At 40.5% G+C, this 27,956-nt stretch overlaps 1 protein-coding gene across 4 annotated transcripts in view; it reads left to right on the top strand.

Annotated features, from left to right (window-relative positions):
• The window catches only part of Stk3 (serine/threonine kinase 3), a 224,827-nt gene that overhangs the window by 156,306 nt on the left and 40,565 nt on the right, over window positions 1–27,956 (top strand). For all 4 annotated transcript variants that reach the window (XM_085679124.2, XM_085679123.2, XM_085679122.2 and 1 more), the window contains one exon: window positions 7,479–7,654. In XM_085679124.2, coding sequence (XP_085535250.1) covers window positions 7,479–7,654 — 176 coding nt within the window. The remainder of the gene's footprint in view (window positions 1–7,478; window positions 7,655–27,956) is intronic.

Below are 27,956 nucleotides of genomic sequence, written 5' to 3'. Positions count from 1 at the left end.
CAATTTTTTTCTTCAAAGATTTAAAGTTTTTGTCATACAAGTCTTCCACTTGTTTGGTTAGAGTTCCTCCAAGATATTTTATGCTATCTGTGGCTATTGTGAAGGGTGTTGATTCTCTGATTTCTTCCCCAGCTGTTTTATCATCTGTGTACAGGAGGGCTACTGATTTTTTTGAGTTAATCTTATATCCTGCTACATTGCTGAAAGTGTTTATAAGTTGTAGAAGCTCCTTGGTAGAATTTTTGGAATCACTTATGTAAACTATCATATCATCAGCAAACAGTGAGAGTTTGACTTTTTCTTTTCCAATTTTTATCCCCTTGATCTCCCTTTGGTGTCTTATTGCCCTAGGTAGGCCCTCAAGAACTATATTGAATAGATATGGAGAGAGTGGACAACCTTGTCTTGTTCCTGAATTCGCTGGGGGTTTCTCTCCATTTAGTTTGATGTTGGTTTGCTTTATATTGCCTTAATTATGTTTGGGTATATTCCTTGTATGCCTGCTCTCTCCAAGACCTGTATCATGAAGGGATGTTGTATTTTGTCAAATGCTTCTTTGGCATCTAATGAGATGATCATGAGGTTTTTATTTTTCAGCTTGTTTATATGGTGGATGACACTGACAGACTTTTGTGTGCTGAACCGTCCCTACATCTGTGGGATGAAGCCAACTTGGTCATGGTGGATGATGGTTCTAATGTGTTCTTGGATTCGATTTGCTAGTATTTTATTTAGTATTTTTGCATCAATGTTCATGAGTGAGATTGGTCTGTAATTCTCTTTCTTTTTTTGAAAATTATTTTTTTTTGTTTATGCTCGGTGGTTGTGGCACACATCTTTATTTTTTTAAGTTTTGTTTTTACTATTACTTTTTAAGAATTTATTATGTATACAATATTCTGTCTGCATGTATGCCTGTAGGCCAGAAGAGGGCACCAGACCTCATTACAGATGGTTGTGAGCCACCATGTGGTTGCTGGGAATTGAACTCAGGACCCTTGGAAGAGCAGGCAATGCTCTTAACCGCTGATCCATCTCTCCAGTCCTGTAATTCTCTTTCTTAGTAATGTCTTTCTGTGGTTTGGGTATCAGGGTTATTATAGCCTTATAAAAAGAGTTTGGCAATGTTCCCTCTGTTTCTATTGTTTGGAATAATTTGAGGAGTATTGGTATTAGTTCTTCTTTGAAAGTCTTGTAGAATTCTGAGCTGAAACCATCTGGCCCTGGGTTGGTTTTTTTTTTTTCTTTTTTGGGGAGACTTGATGACTGTTTCTATTTCTTCAACAGTTTTAGGTCTGTTTAATTTGCTTATCTGGTCTTGATTTAATTTTGTTAAGTGATATTTATCCAGAAAGTTGTCCAATTCCTTTAAGTTTTCCAGTTTTGTGGAGTACAGGTTTTTAAAATATGACCTGATGATCCTCTGTTTTTCCTCTGTGTCTGTTGTTATGTCCCCCTTTTCATTTCTGATTTTGTTAATTTGGATATTCTCTCTCTGCCTTTTGGTTAGTTTGGATAAAGATTTGTCTATTTTGTTGATTTTCTCAAAGAACCAACTCTTTGTGTCATTGATTCTTTGTATTGTTTTCTTTGTTTCTATTTTGTTGATTTCAGCTCTCAATTTAATTATTTCCTGCCATCTAGTTCTCTTAGGTGAGTTTGCTTCTTTTTGTTCTAAAGTTTTCAAATGTTCTGTTAATTCACTAGTGCGGGATTTTTCCAGCTTCTTTATGTAGGCATTTAGTGCTTTGAACTTGCCTCTTAACACTGCTTTCATTGTGTCCCATAAATTTGGGTATGTTGTGTGGTCATTTTTATTGAATTTTAGGAAGTCTTTAATTTCCCCCTTTATTTCTTCCTTGACCCATTGATGATTCAGGTGAGCATTGTTTAATTTCTTTAATACACTTAGCTTATGGAAGTTCTATGTCCTCAGCTAAACAAATTTTAGAGGACAGTAGTATTCAACCATTTTTTCTTTTTTTTCCTTTTCCTTTTTCTTTTTATTATTCTCTTATATAATACGTCCTGACCACAATCTTCCCTCCTTAGTTTTCCTTCAGAGAAGAGCAGGCCTCCCACGGATATCAACCAAACATAGCATTACAAGATACAATAAGATTAGGCATAAATGCTCAAATCTAGGCTGTACTAGGTGACCCAGTAGGAAGAAAAGGGTCCCAATAGGAGGTGAAAGAGTCGTAGACACCTCCACTGCCACTGTTAGGAGTCCCACAAAAGCCCCCAAGATACACAACCACATCATGTATGCAGAAGACGTAGGGCAGATCCATGCAAGCTCCGTGATCACCACTTCTGTCTCTGTGAGCCCCTATGAGCAAGCCCTGCTTAGTTGGTTTGGTCGCCTGTGTTCTCCTGGTATCCTCCATTCCCTCTGATTGCTACAGTCTTCCTTTGCTCTCCCACAGGGCTCCACAAGCTTGGAGAGAGGGACCCAATTGGAGATCTCCAATTTAGACACTCTCCTCATAATGTCTGGCTGTGGGTCTCTGCACCTGCTCCCTTCAGCTGCCAGAGGAAGTCTTTTCGGTGACAACTGGACAAGGCATCCGTGTATGAGTATAGTAGAATCGCATTAGGAATCCTTTTTATTGCTTTCTTTCCTTCTGCCAGTCCTGTTGGTTCTACCCTAGGCCTCTAGACTAGCCAGTCTCTGTTCGTGGCCATCCAGAGCATGGCTCCCTCTTGTGACCTGGGCCTCAAGTTAAACCAAACTTTGATTGACCACTCCCACCATTCTATGCTATGGTTGCCCCAGCACATCACGCAGATCAGACAGGTCGAGGGTTTATGGCTGGGTTGGTGTCCTGGTTTCTCTTTCTGTAGCCTGTGGAGTACCTTCCCACACCAAAGAGACCAGAACGTAGGGGTGAAGGCTCCATGCAGGTACCAGCACAACCTCTCTACTCTTTGGAAGCTCTTCCACAATTTTACCTCAGAATTGTGTCACCAGGCCACTCTGCCAGAAGAGGTCTCATCCTGACAGTGGAGGAAGGGCTGCAGGCAAGAAAAGGGCTCTTAGGGCGAGAGCTCCTGACAGAGATGGTGCTGGCTCAGTCCCACCCTCTGTGGATGGAGACAGTTCTGAGGAGTTCCCTCTTTGTTACAGAGCCCCGGGGATCACTCAGCCCTTATGGTTTCTCTTGCCATGGCTTATATCTGATTGAGCTTATGATTCTCTGACTTACCACAGAAGAAAGTGTTGGCTTTTCTTCTGCCTTTCCTCTACTCTTCCATGAAAGGAAATTCCTACTGAAGTACTCTTGCTTTTAGTTTTTAAGACATTTATTTTTTACAAAAGATTTATGTTTTCTAATAATCTTTGCACAGTCACCAAATGTCTAAAATTCAACTCAAATAAAAGAAGGCAGTCTGTTCCTGTTCCATTAGGTTTTTCCTTTGGGTAATTTTGTAACAAGACATTACTAACCTCAGGACACTTATGCATGTTCTTCTCTTCCTTCCAAGCCTATGCTGCTGCTCTTGCTTATGTAGGTCATATTGGTAGCTGCTTCATTAATACCAGTTTCTCACAGGAAACGCTGGTCTTCCATCCATCCCATTTCTCAGATATAAAGATCTGAATCAGGAGTTGCAGTGTGTTGGAGGTGTGGCTTTCAGTGATACAATGGGTGTGCAAAGCCCTGGGTTTAGCTCCGAGCTCCCCTCAACACACGCAAACACATGCACTCATGCCCCCACACACAAAGGGAATCACTTGTATTCTAAAAGACTCTTAAGTATTGGTAAGGTTTCTGAAAGGCATTCCATGTATCCTAAGAGAAAGCACAAACCATAACTAGAATATCTGTGGTGGGCCAGGTGAGAGCAGCGCACTCCTGGCCAGCATGGGGAAGAGGAACCATTTGAGAGGGATATTGCTCAGGGAATGCTGTTTCCTTAGTAGTTTTGAAGGGGTGTGTGTGTGTGTGTGTGTGTGTGTGTGTGTGTGTGTGTGTGTGTTTTGCCAATGCTCTTGTACATACTTAATTTACTTGTAAAAAAATGCAGTCAACACTCTGGAGGCTGAAGCAAGAAGATCATGAGTTCAGAGAGAACCAACTTGGGCTGGTCTTTGCAAATTTCACTTTCCCAGCTGTTAAGTTCTACCCACCAAAGATCATTTTCCTCTCCTCTGATTCAGGTCTCCTAGCATGTTTCTTGTTAAAGTCCTCAAATGTCTGTGCAGGTGAACCATTTTAAGACTGTGATGAAAATCAGAGCTTACAACTATATGTATAATTCCGTTACAGAATTTCTCTTCTTGGGCTAGGGGTATACATAGTCAAGCACATACCTAACATATATGATGTCATGTACTTGTTCCCTAGCAACACACACACACAGACAGACACATACACACTTAGTAAGAGCAATGAAGAAGGGAAAGAGAAAATAATACTAAGCAAAAGGTTTCTCTGTTACCTCCTTACCTCTCACTTTGTGTTTTCATTTTCTCAAGTATGTTATCGAGAATTTGTGCAAATGTAGTCTTAATGTGTTATTTTCCTCTGTTCTCATAAAATGAGTTGAAACTTGAGACTGAGGGTGTATACATACATACATACATATATATATATATATATACACACACACACATACATATATATCACAGTTTGCTGTAAGAGATTGCAGTAGAAACTAAATGAGGTTTAATATATATATCCTAGTCTGTAGTAAGAGATTGCAGTAGAAACTAAGTTTCAATTCTGGAAATCCTAAAAATATGTGCTTTAATGATGAGATCTAGAGATAAATTCAGAGTATTTAAAGTTTGTTGGAATTGTTGATGAAATGTTTCCAGTTCATGTCAGTAGTGAACCCTGATGCATCCACCAGTCCTTTCCCCTTCCTCACAGTTTGACTTCTAGCCTGCGTGTCGACAGTTAAGTGACTTCTGTGTGTCAGCTGTCATGGTTAACACTGCAGTGACCATGGATGTGCAGATATGTCTACATGGCCCTGTGTTTAGCTTTCTAGATGTATATTAGGAATAAGGTGTAAATTTTATGTTATATGTGGTTTACCATTAAAATTGACTGCCTAACCAATATGAAACCAGTAAGAAGTTTGTAGGGTTAGGAGACAGTCATATCATTTTAAGGTAATAAGATACTTTAGACAAATATATGCCCTGCAACTCCTGTTTCTTATGTTCTTACCTAAGCAATCTTACTACAATCCAAAAACACCAAATAAATAAACAGAGGGCCTTGTGAGGTGGGGAAGGGAAAGAGAAGCCTGTGCCTGCATGATAGTTCCATCTCACTAACCCCTCTTTTATTGACAGTAGATTTTTTTTCCTCACATAATGTAACCTAATTATGGATTCCTCTCCCTCTACTCTTCCCAGTTCCTCACCACCTCCCCTCCCATTTAAATTCATTCCTTTTCTGTCTCTCATTAGAAAACAAATAGACTTCTAAGGGATAATAATAAAACACAGCAAAGTAAAATACAATATGATAAAATAAAAACTGTCACGTTGGAGTTGGCCCCTTTTTTAAGTTAAAAATTCCCCACTCTGGAATTTATGGCAGAAAGAAAGCACTGCCTCTGATTCCTCCTCTGCTGGAGACTGAAAGCTTTGCATTCTTTTGTTGAAGACGGTTTAGTTCCCTGTCTTCAGCCAGCTGTGCTCCTTAGCTGTCAGCGGTCAGCTGCGCGTACTGTTGCAAGTGCATTCTAAATTGGCCGGGTCACTGTTGAGACCGTTGTCACAATTCGCAGTGCTGCAAGTCTGCTGTGTCCCCACAAGACGGTAAACAGGGTGGGTGTAGTGAGGGGCTGCGGGCAGGCCTGCTTTTCGCCTCACCCGGCTCCCGCACGGCTAGCTTAGTCCCAGAAATAACAATACACAAATTGTATTCATTTAAGCACTGCCTGGCCCATTATCTCTAGAGAGTTAGTTACTGACTAACTCTCATATCTTGATATTAACCCATTTCTAATAATCTGTGTAGCACCACGAGGTGGTGGCTTACCGGAAAAGATTCAGCATGTCTGACCTGGTGGCTGGCTCCATGGCATCTCCTCATTGCCCTCTTCCCAGCATTCTGTTCTGTTTTCTCTGCCTACCTAATTTTCTGTCCTATCAAGGGGCCAAGGCAGTCTCTTTATTGACCAATGAAAATAACACAATAGACAGATAACCCTCCTCCATCAGGTGGGGATGAGGCTGAGGAACATGACACATGAGCAGACCTGGGCTGTTTCATCTGAGAAAACAAAACAGCAAGGACGGAAGTGTCACCCGGGTCTTCTGATGTCTGAGCGACCAGTGTGTGACAGGAGCTCACTTGGCACATGAGTACAAGTGACAGGACAAAGCTGAGCCTCTTGTCCCCGCCCCAGGAAGACCTTCTGTAAAGAAAGGTAGCTCCCTTTCTACCTGCAGAGTTAGATGAGAATGCTTTCTTGGTGGTCTCTTGGACAGTGTTTGAAGCCCTAGGGCTTTAAGGAATCCAGTTTAGAAACTACTAATCAATTCCTTAACTACAAGATTTTTTTTTAATTAGTTATTGTAAATGTTTTTTGCTGTAATTGTTCAATATAAAAAAATTAGCCATCAAAGGATTCTGAGCAGCAAAAAGGTACAATTTGTTTGTGTTTAGAAAGTCACTGTGCTGACAGTACAGTCACCATCAGGTTCCCAGAAGCTCAGCCATTGGGGCTGTAGCACCCCTCAGTCCCCTTTTTTATGGAGTAGGCAAAAAAAAAAAATGGCTAGAGACTAAGTATCAAAGATAGGGAAACTTAAACATCTCTGTTGAAACAATTTTGGGATCAGTGTTGGGGAGAGGAGAGTCTGAATTAATTCTCAGCCCCTTTGCTGTCGGTAGAGATGGGGCGAGCTGCGGGTTTGGTGGGAACTGTCTTGCGCTTAGCCTCAGTGGTTAGCTGACTTCAGGTGCATCTGCACTAAGTGCTGTGATGGCCAGCAGCTGTAAACCTGGAACTAGAACTGAGGGCAATCTGAGCTAAAGAAACGACCTCGGGAGACAGGCAAAGCCATTGGAGCCCGGGAGCAGGTCATTCAGGTAGAAGACTTCAGGGAAGCATCAGATGAAGGGAAGGCGTCATCTGCCCTCCCATCCAGTTTCTGAGCAGTTTAAATGTCTGTGATTATCAGTACAAACATAAACGTGAATAGAAGAGAAATATTTAAAATGTCCTGTCCTTGACACTGATACTATTCATAATAAAATTATGATAAAGATTTCATTAAAATAATGAAGTGTTTTTATAGTCAAAAATATTTGGGGTCTTTATGTTACTTGCTTCGTATTTATTTGGTCTGGACATGTTTTATGTTTAAGAACTAACTGTGTTGGCCTTGACTTTGACCAGAATAAATTTATTATATGACTTACTGAAAATAATTTCCCATTTCAATAAATACCATACTTCTTAAAATGTTAGAGCTTACGCTCTCCTTCTGTATTTCTTTGCCTAAGGAAATGCCACATCACCCCAAGTACAACGACCGTCTTTCATGGACTACTTTGATAAGCAGGACTTCAAGAACAAAAGTCATGAGAACTGCAATCAGAATGTGCGTGAGCCCTGCCCTGTGTCACAGAGTGTGTTTCCTGATGACTGGAGAGTCCCTCAAGATGGAGACTTTGACTTTGTAAGTACATTTTCTTTCTTCTTTCTAGATTTTTCTTATCACATTGAGAGACATAGTTCATAAATATTAACTGTATGTCTAAATTATAGAGTGTGTATGAATGTGTAGCCATAGCTATGGCTTGAATTGTAGCTTACTTATAGAGCTGTACTTAACAGCAAAATGTAAATATTGCTAAATAAATCAACTCAAAATAAGAGAAACATGTAGGCCCTCAAATACTGTACATGATAACCATTTCAGTTATCAAAATAAACCATGTAGAGTCAAATATACTCTAACATGATGTGTACATGGACTCTATATCTCATGGCCTAGACACTGAAAACTAACTGATGTGTTAACTCTACTTGGTTTCTGTATTAAAACTGTGTCTGGTGACACGGAGCTTCAATGTGAATCTGTGTCTGGTGACACGGAGCTTCAGTGTGTTCTGTGTCTGGTGACACGGAGCCTCAATGTGTTCTGTGTCTGGTGACATAGAGCTTCAGTGTGAATCTGTGTCTGGTGAGACTCAGCCTCAGAGTGAATCTGTGTCTGGTGACACGGAGCTTCAGTGTGAAACTCTGTCTTACTGTGTATTTTTTTTTCATTTTCTTTATTTCTTCTACTTGGTTCACTATTATTTGTTTCTTTAAAGAATGCAAAGAATACAGATAAATCATTTTAATGCATTTGTTTCCAGAATTTGAAAGACTAAGTTCTCATGATGAATTCTTTAATGAAAAAGAAATTGCAGTAGAATTTTGCTTCAGCAAGTTTAAATGCTTTGTTACTTCTACAAAGTGTTCAGGAATGGTTATTCTCCAAGTAAAATTATAATCATTTATAATTATATTTTTAGTAGACATAATACTTATAAGCAAATAAAATATAAATGATAGATATCTTAAAATTTTAAGTGATTTAAGTAGTATTCACCCATTTTTTAAATGTCATGATAAATGATTTGGGATTATAATTATTTTAAAGTAGTGCCTTTTAGAATCACTTTTATTTTTGAGTATGTATGTGTGTATATGTGTTGTATATATAGGTGTGGGTTTAGAAACCAGAAGGCAGTAATTGGTTCTCACTTCCCACATGTGACTTTCGGGGTTTGTACTTGGATCACTGGACCCTTACCCACCAGGGCCTTACCCCCTGAGCCCTTACCCCCTGGGCCCTTACCCTCTGGGCCCTTAGCCCCTGGGCCCTTACCCTCTGGGCCCTTAGCCCCTGGGCCCTTACCCTCTGGGCCCTTAGCCCCTGGGCCCTTACCCTCTGGGCCCTTAGCCCCTGGGCCCTTACCCTCTGGGCCCTTAGCCCCTGGGCCCTTACCCTCTGGGCCCTTAGCCCCTGGGCCCTTACACCCCCGCCCCCCCCCCCCCCCCCCCCCCGGGGCCTTACCGCCTGGGCCCTTACACCCCCGCCCCCCCCCCCCGGGGCCTTACCGCCTGGGGCCTTACCCTCTGGACTCTTACCCACTGGGTCCTTACCTCCTGGGGCCTTACCCACCAGGGCCCTTACGCACTGGGCCGTTTTGCTGTCCTGGGATTAAAAATATTTTTGATTTTGAAAACTTTTCTCCTAAATGTCTTCATTACTTGAGGTTTTTTCATATGAGGTATTAATATTTAAAAATCTCAGGCTGGAGAGATGGCTCAGAGGTTAAGAGCACTGGCTGCTCTTCCAGAGGTACTGAGTTCAATTCCCAGCAACCACATGGTGGCTCACAACCATCTGTAATGAGATCTGGTGCCCTCTTCTGGCCTGCAGACATCCTTACAGGCAGAACACAGTATACATAATAAGTAAATCTTTTTTAAAAGTTTTAAAAATCTCTCCTCAATAAATTTAGTAATAATTACTAGTAAATATCAACACTGTGACCCATTGGTTTTCCTGAAAACAGTACAGTACTGTTTACCAATTTTTCAACATTAAAGAACTTAGAAACACAAAATCTGTATTTCTTTTGTTCTGGTAAAATTTCATTTTAAGCCATTTACTTAAAAATACATAAATTATTTAGATTGCTGACATTCTAACTGTAAATCATTCATGAGCATGATGAATAATGTAAAATACTTAGCATCAAAGAATTCTGCCTTGTTTCAGAATAAATCTTAACCTCTTGGATGGTTTAAAATGAGCACACACTGAGTGGTGGATGAAATACCACAGATAAGGATTAGCAAGCAAGATGGATTAGTATTGCTTCAGTAGTCTTTGGAACCATCCTCCAACTTAGTGACTTCAAATGTTTTAAGATCACATTTATTTATGTTTATGCTTGTATGTTTGTATGGGCGTGCGTGTGTCCCATGTATGGGCATGTGTGTGTCCACTGTTTAAGCCCTGGGGACTGAGGACTGCACTCCAGGCCTGGCTTTATTTGCTTGTCATTTTGTGGAATAGCGGTGCGGCTGGCTTCGTTACGTGATTTATCTGTAGGTTTCACCTAGGTTTCTCAAGTGACTTCAGGAGTTTATCATTGTGATCAAGGCAGCTGAATGACCTCTGAATTGATCTGTGTAGGTTTCTGACAGACTCCATGGTTCCACACTACACCCTGAGGCTCTCCATTCACTACACACAGACGGTGTGTGCAGCAGTGGAGGCCTCTGCATGCGGGAGAACAGAAGCTGCAGTCCACTTAGAATGACGTCAGACAGTGAAAGGCTTGTGCACTGAAGACTGCACGTTGCCGCTCAAAGTAGAGCAGAGAGGTGCATGAGAAGGTGTTTCCTATTCATTTGTTGGAATTAGAAGGTTAAGATTGCCCGGGAATCTGCAGATTCAATGTTCTCCATTAAAACTATGGCAACACTTTTTAGAGAGGCAGAAAAATCCATCCTAAATTCTAGGACCACTAAACGTTAAGCTAGCTTTGAAAAGAAAGTCAAAGAAGTAAAGGCCCCTGCACCGAGTGAGAGCTGTGGAGCTGGCGTGAAGGCTGAAGGCTGCACCCTGCACCCCGCTAGTGGTGAGGAGCCTCCAGCTAATCAATCCCTCGTGTGCGCGCAGTCAGGATGCACCCCGCTAGTGGTGAGGAGCCTCCAGCTAATCAATCCCTCGTGTGCGCGCAGTCAGGATGGTTTTGACGATGGTGCCGAGAGCACTGTGTCGGGCAGCTCTGACCACTTTGTCAGAATACCTGAGGGAATGACTTATAACATGAAGGAATTTATTTGAGCCCATAGTTTTAGAGGCTCCAGAATATGATCGGGAAAACACATTGCTTTCAGACCTCTTCTGGGGTTGGCAGGTGGAGTGCAGGGACTCAGAAGCAGGAAACTGCTCACCTGTGACTAAAAAGGGGTCCAGCTTGCTGCTGGGCCTCACGTCTCACATGTTCCGTCCTTCCCAATAGTGCCACCCCTTCAACACATGGTGTCCAAAACATAGCCCAGGAGGGTAATTGTGTTGACAGATGGTACAGGAAAAGCTGGATAAACCTTAGAAGGGAATGAAGCCTGACACTTGCCTTATTCTGTGCACAGAAAGTTAACCAAAGTTGATCAAAGGAACAAATAGAGGAACTGGAGAGGCAGGAAGATTGCCGACACTGAGTTCCTTCCTTTTTCTCTTGGGTCTGACAGCAGAATAACAAGCAGTAGAGCAATAAATAGATAAACCAGACTGCATCAAACCTAAACGTGTGTATTACAGGCAGCTATCATTGCAGTGAAGAATAACCCACAAAATTGGGGAAAAATTCAGATTACATATTTGGTGATGTGTTAATATCTGACATGTTTAATGAACAACTAAATAATGATTTTAATGATAAATAAGGATAAAATTATTTCAAAAGTAAATAAAGGAGCTAAGTAGCAATTTCTCCAATGAAGATAAAGTGCTGACAAATACATTAAAAAGTGCTCAGTGTCGCTAGTCAGTAGAGAAGTTAAACTCAAAGAAATAGTGAACTTTAACAACAATGACAGCAAAACTCTGAAAACGGAAATTGATGTGTGTGTGTGTGTGTGTGTGCACGCATGTGTGTGTGTGTGTGTTCTCAGCCTTTTGGCTAAAATCAAGTACAGAAAACAGTTAAGTTTTCAGTTAGCCTATTATAAAGTAAATTAATGAGAATTATTGGTAGCTTTATTTTCTATTCATATTTTTCCTGCTGTTTTATTAGAAGCCAGACCTTGGGCTGTTCCCTTTTCTAGCTCTTACAGAGTTCTGAATCTTCATCTGCCCAGGTGCTCATCCTGTTATGCATATTCTACTATTTTGAGTCACATCAATACAACTTTCTTACAGTTAAGATTATCATGTAGAATTGATTGATAAGAAAAGACAAGAAAGTAAGTCGTGAGGTGTGAACTTGGGATAAAACAATAATTAAATATAACAGAAATAAGCAGCTTGCATTAGCGTAGGAGACATCAGGGAGGACTCGGGAGTGGGGTGTGTCCTCAGCAGACAGAGACTTCAGGGCTTACAGAGGACCCAGCTCTTGTGCAATGATTTCTCCACTTACTTGCACAGACTATGTAGCCTTTAAGAGAAATTGAGGGAGTGACCAGGACAGTTCTGCTCTCGCAGCCTCTGCTTCACCTGCCGTCTGCAGCCACTCTACACTCTCATCACGTTGAGGAATGAAAAAAATGTGTGTAGCATCCTCGGAAGAGCACATAAATGGGGATAAATAGAAGAAGGGGCGCCTGGGGTGAGTGAGGAGTTGATAAGAACCAAGTGCATTTGGTAGAGGACAACGCGTGGCAGCGTCAGGGGAAGCACGGGTGACTCTGTGATTTGGTGCAATCACAGACTAAAGACAAACTAAAGGCAAAAGACTCCACCTGACCCCAGCTGCTGATCACTAGGGGAATCTGGTCACATTCATTCTCTGATGTGTCTCATACAGAGTGTTAAGTATGTGACTCCTTGGAGTGGGGTGTGTGCTAAGGATCCCGTGTCCTCTCTGTATGGTATGTTTCAAGGCTGTTTCCAAAAGAGAGCTGACTCTGGTAGGCTCCTGTGTCTGTTTGATAGAATGTTGCTTTAAACAAGCCAAGGCTGTTTGGCCCAGTTTTTCAAGACTTAGAAGTTGTCCTTCTGCCCTTTGAAGAAATAGGAGAGCACTTAACAGTCTTGATATTCAGAGTGGATTCCTGAAGGGTGGGGCTGTTCTCAGAGGCACCTGCTGCCCAGATGTGCTAGGACTAGGAAGCATTTTTCTTTGTCTTAAAGTCTATATGCAATGGAATTTGTGTATTTTAAACTTTCAGCATTTATCTTTTGGATTTTTTTTTTTGTGAACTGTTTCATTGTGTTCTTGAATGTAATGAGATAGCAACAGAACTTATGGCATGACCAACTGGAAAGTTACCATATAAAGATGGGAGATAAAACGTATTTTTATTACTGATTAACTCTGTTAAAAGGGGGGAGGGGTTCTGTTTTGAGTGTGTCTATGAAGATCCCTAAAACATATATAAAAGACAGATCTGCTTATTCTAGCACTAGTCTGATGTTTGGGGTTTGTTAGAATTATTTCCAAAATATCCTCAGCATATTTGTTTAAATAGGGTACATGTAGATCTTGTTTTTCAAAAGTTGCAGCATTCACATTAAATAGACATATTTTTGGTAATGTAAAGACTTTGGAAAAAGAGCAAATTTTTGGAAGCCATCTGTTAGTCCCAGTGTTTTTTTTTATTTATTAAAAATTAAAATTTTAAAAAGTTTCCATTTCCGCCCTCCCTCCCAACACCCTCCCACTCCCCCCACTCCCCCTCCTCCTCCCTCTTCGTCCCCCAGGGCAGTCAGGGTTTCCTGCCCTGTGGGAAGTTCCAGTTCCTTCCCCCTCCCTCCAGGTCCAGGAAGGTGAGTGTCCAAACAGACTGGATCCCCAAAATCCAGTATATGTAGAGGAAACAGGTCCCAGTGTCATAGTCAATGGCTTTTCAGAAAGACTTCGGGCCAGCCACAGTCAGAGAATCCGGCCAAATTCCGAGAATCTGGTTAGATCACGTCCTCGTTCAGTCCCAGTCCAACTGGCCTTGGTAAACTCTCATCAGATCCGTTCCCTTGTATCAGTGGGTGATAGCATCCCTCGCAATACTGATTTCGTTTTTCATGTTCTTCCTCCTTCTGCTCCTCATTTGGACCTCGGGGGGCTCAGTCCGGTGCCCCAATGTGGGTCTCCGACTGTATCTCCGTCCTTCGCCAGATGAAGGATCACTCCGAAGGCCCTCTGGATGGAAGCTGGGATCAGTCCCAGTGTTTTTAAAGGAAGAAATTGGGTTGAAAATAGTTACTAGTATAAGTGGAATTCAGTAGGTCATGTAGTTTTCAGTTTTAGCCCAAACTGATTGTAAGTTAGCCTTCTTGATTACTCTTGATTCTTAAGTATTTACTTGGTCTGTGTTGTTCTTTTGAGCTAAGGCCTCCAGGGCAGTACTGAAGGACTAAAGACTGAAATAATTATGGCAGAAAACAAGCAAACTGTCTCCTCGGAGTGTAAACTGGACTAGGTCTTCTGTGGTTCTACCCCTCATGACTGGGTTTGCAAGTCAGTTTGTTACAGCAGTGGTTCTTAACCTATGGGTCGTGACCTCTTTGGCAAACCTGTCTCCAAAAACTGTTTACATTGTAATTCATAGCAGTAGCAAAATTGCATTTAGGAAGTAGTAACAAAATAGTTTTATGGTTGGGGGTCAGCACAACATGAAGAATTTTATATTAAAAGATCTCAGTGTTAGGAAGTTTGAGAGTCACTGGGTTATTGGAAAACCAAACAAAATAAATCATTTCTGAAAAATGTAGAAAAATGGCAAACCCAGAAAAAGAATGAACCCTGAAGTCACCATGAGCCTTTAAAGGGTCTTCCTGTGTTTTTGGGGAGTCCTTCACCTTTTCCCGTGCTAGCCTTTGTGATGGGGTAATTAAGAGACGGGGGTGGGGGTGGAGTGGGAGGGGTGAGGTTGTGGTGGGTGGACATTAAAAGCCCAAGAGAAGCCAGCAGCAGAGCCCACCTTGTAGGAAGTTTGAGGAGAAAGCCTGAGCTAGCTCTCAGCTAGGACTTCCCATGCTGTCGTGTGCTTTATCTGTTGAGGAGTAGATGAGTCCTTACTTTTTACAAGAGATTGTACCTGGAAGCTTTTCTTATATTGGAAGGACTGTTCCTTTCAGTTCTCTTTGGTCTTAGGAAATCATTTTAATTGGGTATTCAGGCACATTGTCATCAATTAGCTTTGAATTAATTAAATAATTATTGCCAACTCTTTCCAGATGTGTGCAAGAGTATTAACAGAATATGAAAAGATAGCTGTGGATGCTTTAGATTTATTTTTATGGGGTACAGAAGAAATAAACTCATAAACTCTCCAGTGTTGGGCGAATGGCCGGGAGAGTTTATGATTACAGGTGTCCATGTGGCATGGGCTCCAGTGGACATGGTACATTGTGCTTTTGCTCCCCACTCGTTCCTTACAGAGCCAACAGGAAATTAAAATTAATGAGAAGCCTGCACTTCAAAATACTTGCAGAATTCTTGCCTATTCTCTGCCAGCTCACGAAATTGAGCTGGCAGTCATGTCCACAGATGGAGCAGTGTGAGCAGAGTCGTGTCATGTGATTGGGTCTGTAGGGGCTGTGTAGGGTTTTGACTGTACATTTACTTTTAAGAGAATCAAAATCTGTCTTGGAAAGAAAAGTAGCCTCAATTCAAAGAGAAGTATTTCTGTACCACAGAAAATAATGAGACTAGTAGGCAGCAAAGCTTGATTCTGTTGAATCCATAGGAGTCAAAGGTGATACTCCACGGTTTCTCAGGTGTAATTTAAACCACTTAGCCACCTAAGGTAAAGTTTCTGCTTTCATAGTTCTCAGTGTGATATTTGAAGCATAGTTTCTGAAATTTTTTGATAGTTATGTCTAGACAAAATCAACTGAAACATTAAGCTAATTCTGCTTATTTAGATAATTAATCCTTAAGTTAAAACTCAATATGGCATCATTTCCTTTACAAATTAAAGCATATGGGCCTGTACTTATTGGATTAATTAAGATAGAAGGCACAGGTGCAGTGTGTGGTTTCTTGTCACCGTATAGGAATTTATTACGATGTTTAAAGCACATGGTAAAAGGAAAAATGTCCCACCAAAAAAAAGTTCCAGGAAACAAAGCCTTTCCTCACAGTAATTTGTTCTTTTTAGGTGTAATTTACTTAGAAGATTGTATAGGGAAAATTGATTAATTTACATTAACAACAAATATATTGTTCTCCAAACATATGTTTGGGTTAATGCTTATGTCTGGGGAAATCATTTTGCCTCCGATGGCTTTCTGCTCAGAGACGTATTTTGAATAGTCAGCAAGCCTTAAGGACCTCAGAGTGAAACCATCAAAAGATGCTAATCAATAGTGAATTTTAGGATCAAAGGGTTAGACGATCTAATCCATCATCTTTTAATTTAAAACTGGCATCCATTAATGTTTACCTCTTGAAATAAACCATGAGATTTAAATTAGGTTTTAGAATTGATTGAAGACACCAGGAACATATCAATTTGTGTTTTACAGTGTAATAGTTTTTTTCAATACTTTAAATTTTTTGAGGGTATAAATAATTGCATCATTTTCTGGCTTCCTTTTTTCCTTCCCACCAGCCTTCCTATACACCCCCATCTTGCTGTGTCGCAAATTCATGGCCTCTCTTTTTAAATTGTTGTTACGTATATACATATGTACTCCTATATATAGAAATACGACCCATTCAGTCCATATAAAATTACTTGTATGTATATGGGAATGGAATAGTATTTACTTGAATTGTCATAAATAAAAATTCATTTAAATGAAAAGTTAGCTTTATACCTTCACAATTACTTCAGATCTTGAGAGTACACACAGTTGAGTGTCCAAGGCCTTTCTCCCTCTAGCTTCCTGGTATGTCTCTTGGGACCCTGCTGGAGCCTGTTGGCTTGTTGACCTGGTCGAACTGATACCTGACTTATATTCTTTCACATTCTATTTTAGATTAGCCGACTTCTCATGCCCTCCCTCCCTCCTTTTTAAAGTCAAAGCCTTTGGAAAGGTTGGACTCTTCCTGCTGCATGATTTTCTAGTAAATGTCGCCTTAAAATTAGTCCTGACTCCTAACTGGGCACCTGCAATCACTCTGAAAGCTGAGCTAGAACTGAGTTCAAGGCCAGCCTGAGCTACATAGGGAGTCTTAGTTCTTTAGCAACAACGCAAGTCCAAAGCCCAAGTGTCACCTGACTTCACAACCATTCCTCCCTGGGAGAGACATTCTCTCCTCCAAGCTGCAGACAGATTTATCGCAGCCTCAGCGGATGATGGGGTGATGTTGAGCGCTGTCGAGATAAGCACATTGGGGTGAGAAGAAATTGATGACTCTGGTCTGTTTCGTAGGTCATAGGGAGAACCTTTATTGTCTTTCTGAATTAATAACAAACAAAGCTGCCCCGAACATTTCCCAGGGATGGAGTGGTGTTCTTTGGGTTTAGATGAGGAGACTATTCACCTTGAGGAAATTTAAGGAATAGTTTCAGCTATTGGGTTTTTTTCCCAACATTTCCTTGAGCGTTTACCCTGGTGTCCCACGCTGTAATTAAGTTATATAATCACTTTTTAGATAGTTGCAACTAATTTGGTGCATGCCTAAATTAGCCCCTTGATGCAGATACACTTCAAAGCATGTAATCAGCATGAAAAGTTCCAAGTTTCTTAGCACGAATTCGCTTTCAGTTTAGAGTTATACTTTCAGAATTAACTGTTGTAAGGCAGATAGACAGTTATGAAATACTTCTTTGGAGATACAAAGCAAGTGCTTTTTAAAGAAATCTCATTATAGAATTCTTTATGGCACAAATAAAAGTTGAGTGAATGTGTGAATTATAGTTGCCACACATGGCCTGCATTAGCATTTTATTAACAGGAAGCCAAATATTTCACAGACAACGGTTTACAAAAGTAGATACTAACTTCTCTTCAGTTCTAGCAGAAGAAACTTGAGACTGAATGGTTGCTAACTGCCCTTGTAAGGACAGCCGTGTGGACCACGGTGCTGCACAGTCCTCAGCACCGACCTGTGCTCACACTTCATGTTTATTATTTTTAACTTTGTTCATCCCATCACAATCTGACTTTTCTGATTGTCAGTGTCTATCTGTCCATCTGTGGGTGAAATCAAAAGACTGTGCCCCTAGAAGAGAAAATCACTGTTTCCCAAGCCCGTGTGAAGGACCATGGATGAAGGAGGAGATAACGGGTTCTGCTCAGTGGCCATGAGGGACAGGGATTTGAATTGATGCTGTAAAAGGGAAAGAGCTGACCCTTTCTGAAGAAAGCTTCAGTGATCAAGGGAACCACAGTAAAGCCAACAAAACTATGATCTCCTCCATGTGAGAGCCAGTCTACTGTGAGGCAGTTCTCGGCAGAACCAGACCACGCCACTGTCCACCAGGCCCTGCTCCTCTGCCGCCTCTGCGTGAGCAGACCCAGAACAGGAGAAAGTGGAATGGATGAGGGGATATTTTAGTCAGATTTGAGATTAAAAATTTTAAGTAGTTGGATTTTTACTTAACCAAAATGGCCAAAAAGTTTAGCATTTGTCCAGCTCCATAATGAAAAGGATAAACGAGCTGTCCCTGTGTTTAGTGTCGTGCTATGAAAACAGTGTGACGCCTGTTATTTATACGTTCCGTTTCTGATTTGTGGCATCAAGAATTCTTTAATGAGGCTTCTTAAAAAATAGAGCTTACTTTGTAATCCCAAGAAATACTGCATAACTTGTTTGTCTATTTGCCTTATAAAAGTTGATTCTGAAAGTGTAGCCCTGAACTGAAAATGAATTCATGCTAAGAAACTTAGAGAAAATCCGGGCTAGTTACATGCTACCATCTTCATTTGTGGTTTATTATTCTGGAATTTTAAAAACGGTCACATCACTTTTAACAAGTTACAACTTTTAAAATGTGATACTTATGGAATTTTTCACTTCAGTCTCTGCTTCATAACTAAAATGGTATAACAAGACCATGCATATCAATTTACTATTAACAATTACACACATGTTCTCCAAGCCAACTGCATATTCCTTTAAAGTCAACTTTATAACTTAGGAAGAGCTTGGCCTATATTAGTATCTTAGAGAAGCATGAAATAAGGAAACCGGCTTCTCTGAGAAGAAGGCTTCGCCCTTGAGGACTTCTGTTCAGACTCCATGTTTTGTGCAGATGGACAACATATTTCTGTGGGAAGCAGGTGGGATCCATGCATTTGTGTATTTCCAAATGTCAGTTTTAGGAAGCATCTTAATTCATGCTAAAATTCTTAAAAGAAAATTCATAACTGCACAGGAGCAAGCACCCTGGAGGCGGGAGTTCCTGCCGTTACTAGGCTCTGTGTGGAGGCACTTAGTGCCTGGGGTTTGGGCTGCACCATAGTGTTCCTGTGGGGGCAACACTCTAAGATAGCTCAGGGAGACTATATATATAGTTTCTTTATAGAATACAGATATATTTTTTATCTACTTTTTTACATATTTACTAAAAAGGATCACAGATATACAATATATGCAATAAGAAGATGTGATATTTATTATATTCATAAAAAGTTGTGTAAATATTAAATTATTAGGCATTGCATTTGAAATAGCTAAAACTCACATGTGAACATTTGTCTTACTAGATGTTATTCATTTAATAGAAACTATTTTTTCTTAATTAATTAATTTCCCAGAACAGAAAGAACTGTTAATATGGTCAACATTAAGTTAGAATATGTTACATTTTTCATATTTTCTTGAAATTACATGATTTAAGTATAATTAGTATTTCATGGTCTACTTTTAGAAGTCTTTTTCCAGGATAACATACTAACAGCTGAACATTTTGAGTTTTTAATGTTTCCTTTCTCGAAAGGAACTTTAGATTTCCACTCTGCACCTTTTCTCCTGATTCTAGGCAGATGCTTGAAAGCCAGCCTTTTCCTTCCCGACATGCCATTTTATCTAGTTCACGTAGCTCTCAGTTCTTAATGTTCAGCACAGTGTGTTTGCCACCCAGTCAAAACATAAACAAACAACATCTCCTCCACCGTTGCTGCTGTCCGCTATATTACACACAGAGTTACTCATGAGAAGGACTTTTAATTTGTTCTATATCCCTTCCGTCCCTGGGCATCTTCTTGTTTATTCAGCTGTAATATACTGGACCTAAGCTGATGGTGTTTCTACTGTATTAATAGTTCAGAGGAATCTTACTCTGTTTTTATTGAGAAGCTGTGAATAGCTGTAACTATTTATGGTTTGAAAATCCTCTGATGTTCCAGAGGCTAAAGAAAGAAGGGACGTCTGTGGGCGCAGTAGGAGAAGGGGGCTGTGGGCCTGGTGAAATGTGACTGTTTGAAAATTAAGGAACTAGAGGAAGGACAGTAGTGTGCATAGCTGTGTAGTGACACAGACAAATTAGGACAGCATGTTTGGGGTATGCCGCTGGGCTGTTAAATGGCGCTTAATAGCAACTTAAGAAAATGGATCCCTACCAGAGTACTAATTCTTTCTTTATTCAAGTATTTAGGTGCCAGAGAAATAAATATGAAAAGTCTTTTTTATTTTTCCAGGTTTTATTTTGATTCATATTTGTGAGTAACTGGACACCCACCAGCATCAACAGAACGCATTTTATAGCCTCGCACCTTTCTAACTTCCTCTGGGTTTATTCTCTTAGCACTTAGTGAAAGATCTGATCCTGAACCTTGCTTGTAATTGTCACAATATTTAAAAGCAAAATTCAATTTATATTGATGAACTTACTGTAGGTGTACTTAGAAAAATCTTAGCTGACTAAAAAGTGGCTGATTAATTTTGTGTATGTATGGTATGTACCCAAGTCAAGAAAAGGAAGTCATTTCATTCCTGTAATGACTTTGCTTTCTGAAAACTCCCTTTCACCATATATGAAATCTCTAGCGGGTAAGATCTAAAAAACTTTTTGTATTAAAAAACAAGTCTATCACAGATGAGTAGGGAAAGATGGGTACTTAACTGAACAAATCTGGCCGGCATTTTGGAAAGCCTCGTTCCTGTAAGCCGGCTTTCCTGCTCTTCGTTATCTGCTAAGATATGTGAAAAGAACCTACAAGGTTAAAGTGTTTATTCGAACACATTTTAGAATATGTGTATACCAATCATTTTGTTTTCTTCTGTCAAATTTGGGGGATTTTAAATTGTTAAAAACTTAGTTTAGACTTACTTTCCCATAGATTTTTTTCCAAATGTTTTTTTGATAAATGAATCTGTCATAAAACCAAGCATAGCTTTTTAAAAGCATTTTAACAGCTTTATTGACCTGTATGCTGCCTTCTCTAATGCACCTACATACACTTTACAGTCCAGCTAGGATTTCCTATGTCCATAGTCATACAGCTAATCCCGCAGTTAGTGTTAGAGCATTGGGGCGGGGGGGAGGTATTGTATGCAGGGTGGCATGTATGTTCTTGTGTTATAAGAACAGATATATAAGCCGTGCACTGGAATCCACGTGCATCTAGAGACCAGAGAGCCACCTTACCCTGGGACTGGGCTCACTGATGGTGCTGTGCAGCTGCCTGGCCAGTCACGGGGTTTGCTTGTCTCCTCTCCACACACTGCTGCTGCAAATCCACACAGCCACGTCTGCTTCCTGTGTGGGTTTGAATTGAACGCTTGCCTGTCAAGCACTTTCCTACTGAACTATTTACCTAGCTCTCGGTTTTAGGATATTTTTATTCTTATCCTCCAAAGAAACTCTGCATCCATTAAGCAGTAACTTCATGTTTCCTTTTAAAAACAACTTTGCTGAGTTATCTCCTTCTACCATGGGTCCTGGGGAACTTAGGTCACGTGGCTTGTATATCAAGTCATCTTGTATGTCCTAGGTATATTCTCTGTTTAAAATTAAAACATGTATTATTTACTTTTATAGTGGTGTGTATGTGTGTGGGTGTGCCCATGACATGGTGCACACACTGAGGTCAGAGAACAACTTGTGAGAGGCGATTTGTGCCTCTCACACGTGGGTTCTAGGGATCGGAGTCAGCTGGTCAGGCTTGGCAGACAGCGTCTGTGCCCACCGAGCCATCTCATCCACTCCCAGGAATGCATTCCTAAACAACAGACTGTTTGATCTTGCTGCTTCTCTGTATGTGATGGGTATGTGTGGAGCATGCACTATGCAGTTGCACATGTGTATACCTTGGAGACCTGAGAAGGATGGTGGATGCCCTGCTATCTAACTCTCTACCCTAATTTTTTTGAGGCAGTCTCTGTTATTGAACCCCGAAATGGGCTGGCAGCCAGCAAGCCTCAGCAATCCTCCTGTCACAAACATACACAGTGTTTTACGTGGATACCAGGGATTTAGACTCAGGGCACATGCTTGTGCAAATAAGCACTTTCACCTAATGCGTCTCCCCAGCCTGCTAGGATTGCTGGCTTAGATTTTATGGAGGATGAATTCTATTTTGTTTTTTTCATGTTCTCTGCTTCATTTTTTTATTGATATTAATTGAGCTCTACATTTTTCTCTGCTCCACTCCCTGCCTCTCCCCTCCCCCTCAACCTTCCCTCAAGGTCCCCATGCTCCCAATTTACTCAGGAGATCTTGTCTTTTTCTACTTCCCATGTAGATTAGATCTATGCATGTCTCTCTTAGGGTCCTCATTGTTGTCTAAGTTCTCTGGGATTGTGATTCGTAGGCTGGTTTTCTTTGCTTTATGTTTAAAAACCACCTATGAGTGAGTACATGTGATAATTGTCTTTGGTGTCTGGGTTACCTCACTCAAAACAGTGTTTTCCAGCTCCATCCATTTTCCTGCAAAATTCAAGATGTCGTTATTTTTTTCTGCTGTGTAGTACTCCATTGTGTAAATGTACCGCATTTTCCTTATCCATTCTTCAGTCGAGGGGCATTTAGGTTGTTTTCAGGTTCTGGCTATGACAAACAAAGCTGTTATGAACGTAGTTGAGCACATGTCCTTGTGGCATAATTGAGCATCCTTTGGATATATACCCAAAAGTGGTATTACTGGGTCTTGAGAAAGGTTGTTTCCTAATTTTCTGAGAAATTGCTACACTGACATCCATAGGGGCTGTACCAGCTTGCATTCCCACCAACAATGCAGGAGTGTTCCCTTTACCCCACAACCTCTCCAGCAAAAGTTGTCATCAGTGTTTTTGATCTTGGCCTGAATTCTATTTTGTGTATCCTGTAATTTCATCCTTGAAGAAGCTTCAGTAAGCAACCACACTTTTAATCTAGGAACTACTTTGCTATAGGAGGTCAGGGTAATTACTAAGTTCATTTAATTAATATTACTTAATAACTTAATATTACTAAGTTCATTTAATGGTAGCTTGACAACTTTGTAGAACTTGATATATTCATTGTAAATTATATGTGGACTTCCCGGGGTTCAAGAATAACCAAAAATGACTAATATATGCTAGTCCCTGTTTTAGGTCCTGTTCGAAGGAGGTCCCTAGTGATTGATCATGATTGTCCCAGGATCATACTTTAGCCATTTAACAGTCTTATAAAAATATACTTACACCCTTTTTAAATGTAAGTCTGTGATTGTATGGTTCATTCAGAGTTGGGCACCCATTATCGCGATCAGTTTAGAGCATCCCTCTCTCAGCCTGTAGCTGTTGCTGTCTGGCTCCTCCTCCCTCAGTCCTCCACTCCTCGTGCCCTCTAAGGCAGCGGCCAGCTTATTTCTGTCCTTAATGTGAACCAGGCGTTTACCTTCCCTGGCCATTCATCGCAGTGGATCCATATAACAGGTGGCCTTCTTCATCTGTGTAGAATTTCCAAGGTTCATTCATGGTGTACCGTGTGCTTCTTTTATGGCTAACTAACATTTCATTCTGTAAATATATCACATTTTGTTTCTCTGTTGATCAATTGATAGACGTTTGGATTTCTATTAACTGTTATAGATAATACAGGTATGAACAGTTTTAGAGGTGTTTTTGTTTGGCCTTTCATTCGTTTTTATTTTTCTGCGGTATATGCCTTAGAATAAAAGTTGTGAGTCTTGTGGTAGTGCTGAGTTTAACAATCTAAGACTGCTAGCTCTAGGCCCTCTCTAAAGTGACCGTACTGTTCTCCAGTCCCGTTAGCCCCTTAGTAGAGTGTGCAGGCCAGTTCCTTCATTCCCTGTGAGAGTTCTGTTGCCTATCATCTTGATTAGAAGTGTACAAAGGATGTGATATGGTTTCTCATTGTGGTTTTGATGTGTGTGTCTCCAATAGTTAATATAGTAAGCATCTATGTTTGTACTTACTGTCCATTTGCATATTTTTGGAGAAGCATTTAGATTGCTTGTCGACTTGTTCAAGATATTTATTTTTTTCATTTTGTGCACACATGATGGGAGGGAGGTGTGTGCGTGTAGGTGCATGTACCCACAGAATCCAGACGAGGGCATCAGAGTTGAAAGTAAAGTCACAGGCAGTGGTGAGGCACCTGGTATGGGTTCTTGGAACTGAACTCAGGTCCTCTGGAAGAGCAGTTAGTGCCCTTAACTGTTGAGCCGTCTCTCCAGCCTCATTCTTTGCTCATTTCCAAACTGGGTTTAAATTCCCGTGGTTTGACTTCTTTTTTATTTGCGTTTGTGCTTTTGGTGCCAAAGGTGAGGTTCTGCTGCCTAACACAAGCTCACAGATTTATAGTCATACTTTCTGCTATTGCTTAACTTTAGGCGTCTGACCCATTCTCTATATGATATGAAGTCAGCATCCAGCTCCATTCTTCTGCCTGCTAAACCGGTTATTGCAGACTAGTCCTTCTCCACTGCATGAGCTTATGTCTCGGTCAGCTGACCATGCCCAGGTTTTCCTCTCAGAGCTCAGATCTGTCCCATTTCCTGTGCTGTCTTGGTTATTGTAACCAAGTTTTAAAATTGAGAAGTATCTGTCTTCTAGTTTTATTCATTAAATTTATTGTTTTGCCAGGTTTTCTTTAAATCTTCTTTTAAATTTTTGGTTACCATAATAGTTACCATTTTAATCATGTGCACATATATAGTTCAGTGGTGTTGAATATATTTGTATTCATATCTCTAGAATTCTTTCTTCTTACAGATCTGAAACTCTAGACGCATTCAGCAGTTCTCCTTTTCTCGCTCCAGCACTGATAGCTACCATTCTGCTCTAGTGTCTCTGAGTTTTTCTTAGACATCTCATGTATATGTGATCATGCAGTATTTTCCTTTGCATGGCTGCTCTGTTTAATTCTGTAGATCAGTTTCAACCCATGACTTTGTGTTATTTTTCAATGCATTTGCTTTTCTTTGATTTTTTTCAGTAATGTTTTCTAGTTTTCAGAGTAGAGGTTTTACTCTTGTTTTGTTAAACTTATTCCTAAATATTTTATTGATTTTTATGCTGTTATTAAATAGGATTTTTTTTCTCAGTTTTTCTCATTGCCACACCACTGTGTAGAAACATAGTTTTGTATACTGAATTCTGAAACCCTTAGAACTCATTTGTTGATTTGAACACCGTTGGTGGCTTTCTTAGGATTTTTCTATATATAAGATACTGTAACTGCTTTTGGAGGTAGTTTCTCACAGCATTATATTTACATACAGTGATCCAGCATCTGTGCATTGAGGCCTTTGCTCCATGTTGGGATTGTAGACAAAGCACACACTCTGCTCTTAGGACAGCTGCAGTCAAGGGCAGAGTCTTCAGCCAGCACCAATTGTTCAGTGCTATAAACTGTGTGAGAGGCTCATGTGATGCTCCATTATCACAGACGGGAAGCAAGGGAAATCCCACATAGGAGTTTACATAAAGTCCCAGACCATTTGTCAATAAGTAACCATGGTTATGATAACTTGACATTTCAAGGCCAAACTGACCTTGGATATTTAAAAATTATTCTGTAGTATGAACTTCAGCTTTAAGATTTTTAAAGTCTATCAAAATTTAAGGAGATTTGTATTAGTAGTGAAGCAACATGTTGAATTTTTAAAGTATATGCAGATGTTTGATTATGTAGTAAATCTGTTGCTATAAAAGCGTATGATCACATTTGGAAAATTGCTATTGCATGTCCTGGCAGTTTGTTAAAAACTGAAAACTTTTAAAACTAACTGGTGTTTTGATAGATTAAGTTCAAGGCCACCTTTTGTTTAAACGATGTTTTGTTTTCTGTAATTAGACCATGCTAGGTGAATTAAGTATATAATTAAAAACAGAAGGTTTGGCTAATTCTGAATAAATGAGTACAAAATACAAGGTCATTATCCATCTCTAGTGGGGTTCCAGATGAACAGTGCACATGGAACTATTTATAAAACATTTTGCATGGTCAGGGCTCCTTGAGGTTGCTGTCCATGGCTTTTAAATTAAAGTATTCACAGACTTGCAAACTACACACACACACACACACACACACACACACACACACACACACACACCTGTAGTGCTCATCTGAACAAGAACCAGAAAGACTGGAATTCAATCTTCTATCTAAAATAAGAGGTAACTCTATTCCTCCTGCTTCAGAACTAAAGCTTACTGTGTCCTTGGCACAATGGTTCATGTGAGGGTCAGCAGTTTGGGGGACTGCTGCTGTCTTCATGTCCACCCAGCCTAGAGCCATAGCCTTCCAGGCTTAGTCACAGTGGGTGCCATGGAGTAGATGTTTCTTCTGAGCAGTATTTCATTTGGAACACTTCTTATTGTTTCTATGGTATAGGAAACTTAGAAAACAGGTGTCCAGGTTGGTGGCTTGATTTAAATCTGTGCCTGGGGACTCAGGCTTAAACATTCCTTGGAAACCCCATCACAGTTGGGCTCCTGATGTCACTCCCGTGTTTTTCTGCCTCCTTTTGAGTTGTGTGTGCTGCCTTTAGCATCACTGTCCTACTGCCATCCGCCTGCCTTTGCAGCCTCTGGACCCATTTAATGTTCGTCTTCCCAGTACCCTCCATCCCTATAAATGTTAGATCTCCCAGTAAGCATTTCTTTATTCTCTTTCAAGCTTTCATTAGGCACTTTAGGCATCTCTTCTCACCGTCTCCTACATGTTAAATGCCTCCAGGATAGGAACCATGATGACTCATTCAGCACGCTCACCTAGCACCAAGGCGGTTTAGACAAGTAAGAGTTGCCAAAATAGCATTTGCTACATCAAGAATTTGTTGATTAAATGTGACATATCTTTTCATTTAAATGGTAATTAAATCAAAAGCAATGTAATATATTAAATACCATGTACTGTAGTAGGCAATAGTAAAACAATAATAAGTGATATCTTATTCCATAATCTCTTACCTTAAAATTACTTAGGAGGCCATTTTTTTCTGGGCATATATTTTTATAGACATTTTGAGTTGGGAAAATATTTGATGGCTGCAGATCTAGGATACAGTATTTAACTTACCATTTTGAGTCAGTTAATAGGAACCATGTGCTAATATAGCCGGTTGCAATGCAGTAGGATAATTTTTCAGTATTAGTCATCAGAACTCTGTAAAGAATGACAAAAGCTCACCTGATGAAGTGATCCTCTTAGAGAAGTTGGCATTTAAACAGATTCCTAAGAGTGGGTAGTAATATACCAGATGGACATGTGGGGCAGTGGTGCTACAGGAGCGCAGAACTGAGCATGGAAAGGCATGGAATTGAGTTGGCCGTGGTGGCAAGGAGGCTGGAGAATAGGTAGGTGCATTTCTGCCTGTGGAGAAGTTGAGAAGTTGGGTGTAGATGTTCTATTGATTGGAGAATTACATCTCAACAAACTTATTGGCATGGAGGTGGGATTAGATGTGGAGAAATCATGGGCGAGTGTGTTGTAGTGTGGTTCGTGTGGACGTGAGTGAGAGCAGTGGGGCTGACAGAGGGAATGGTTCGGGAGAATCTGTGCCGTTCCCGTGGTCATACGGGAAGTACGGACGAGGATTCCCAGGTGTTTTCTTTCAGTAACTTGGGGCGCAGGAAAGGAGGAAGTCTGAGTCATTCCAGGAATGGAATGGTGACTTCTTCAGGTGAACAGAGTGACTCAGGTCTACATATGCAAATCCCACCGACCTTCAGAAACTGTTCCTTAGAGGCACCCTGAATTGACCTCTATGAGCTATCCCCTCTGAGCTGGAGACTGGAATCTTAGCTTAGTTTTGAACGGGTTGAATCATGAGTATAGAGGGAGAGTAGACAAATGGAGACAGGTTCCCGAAAGACAACAGAGGAAGGTACGTGATGTCCTAGTGCTGAGGGAGGAGAATACTTCAAGAAAGAGGAAGCAAGCGTCTAAAATGATTTAGCAAGATTAAATCACCTGAG

The sequence above is a fragment of the Myodes glareolus genome, chromosome 19, assembly GCF_982192425.1.
Source record: "Myodes glareolus chromosome 19, mMyoGla1.1, whole genome shotgun sequence".
Taxonomy (NCBI): domain Eukaryota; kingdom Metazoa; phylum Chordata; class Mammalia; order Rodentia; family Cricetidae; genus Myodes; species Myodes glareolus.
Note: the sequence above shows the minus strand (reverse complement) of the source record. Positions and strands in the feature narration are given on the sequence as shown.